We start from the raw sequence: 458 nt of genomic DNA, 5'->3' as shown, positions 1-458 counted from the left end.
GTCGGCGCCCAAGCAGTGCGCCCGCCGCTTCCTGGGCCGCCAGCACTTCGTGGCCGGTCGATTCCTCCCCTACGACGTGCAGAAGAAGTTCGAGCTCAACCCACCCGAGTACCCCGGCACTGAGTGCGTGGTGGCCCTGTGAGCCCCCCAGGAATAAAGCGCTCGGTGGCTCTTCCCTGGGGGTCAGTGTCTGCCTGGGGACGTGGGGGGAGGGCACGGGGGTCTCCCGGCAGGGTTTGGGCTGCAGGCTTGTGCCGGGACCCAGTTCCAGACCCTGCTGATGCCAGGGGAACTAAGCCCCGTGCTTGGCTCAACCCCCCCAGCCCGTGTCCCCCAGGACCTGTTGCCAACCTGCTTTTGGGGACAGACCCGGTGTCACCTCCTCTATTGCCCGTCCTGCGTGGATGTGGGCAGCCGCTGGGGTCCCGGGGGTGGCTGCGGGGGCCCCAGTGGTGCCG

At 68.8% G+C, this 458-nt stretch overlaps 1 protein-coding gene across 1 annotated transcript in view; it reads left to right on the top strand.

Moving 5' to 3' along the window:
* The window catches only part of LOC104122887 (cartilage intermediate layer protein 2-like), a 20417-nt gene that overhangs the window by 7124 nt on the left and 12835 nt on the right, over positions 1 to 458 (top strand). Inside the window, exon 2 of the mRNA XM_035890637.1 lies at positions 17 to 138. Within this exon, the coding sequence (XP_035746530.1) occupies positions 17 to 138 (122 nt within the window). The remainder of the gene's footprint in view (positions 1 to 16; positions 139 to 458) is intronic.

This window comes from Egretta garzetta, unplaced genomic scaffold (genome assembly GCF_000687185.1).
Source record: "Egretta garzetta isolate BGI_Z169 unplaced genomic scaffold, ASM68718v1 scaffold683, whole genome shotgun sequence".
NCBI classification, from domain to species: Eukaryota; Metazoa; Chordata; class Aves; order Pelecaniformes; family Ardeidae; genus Egretta; species Egretta garzetta.
Note: the sequence above shows the minus strand (reverse complement) of the source record. Positions and strands in the feature narration are given on the sequence as shown.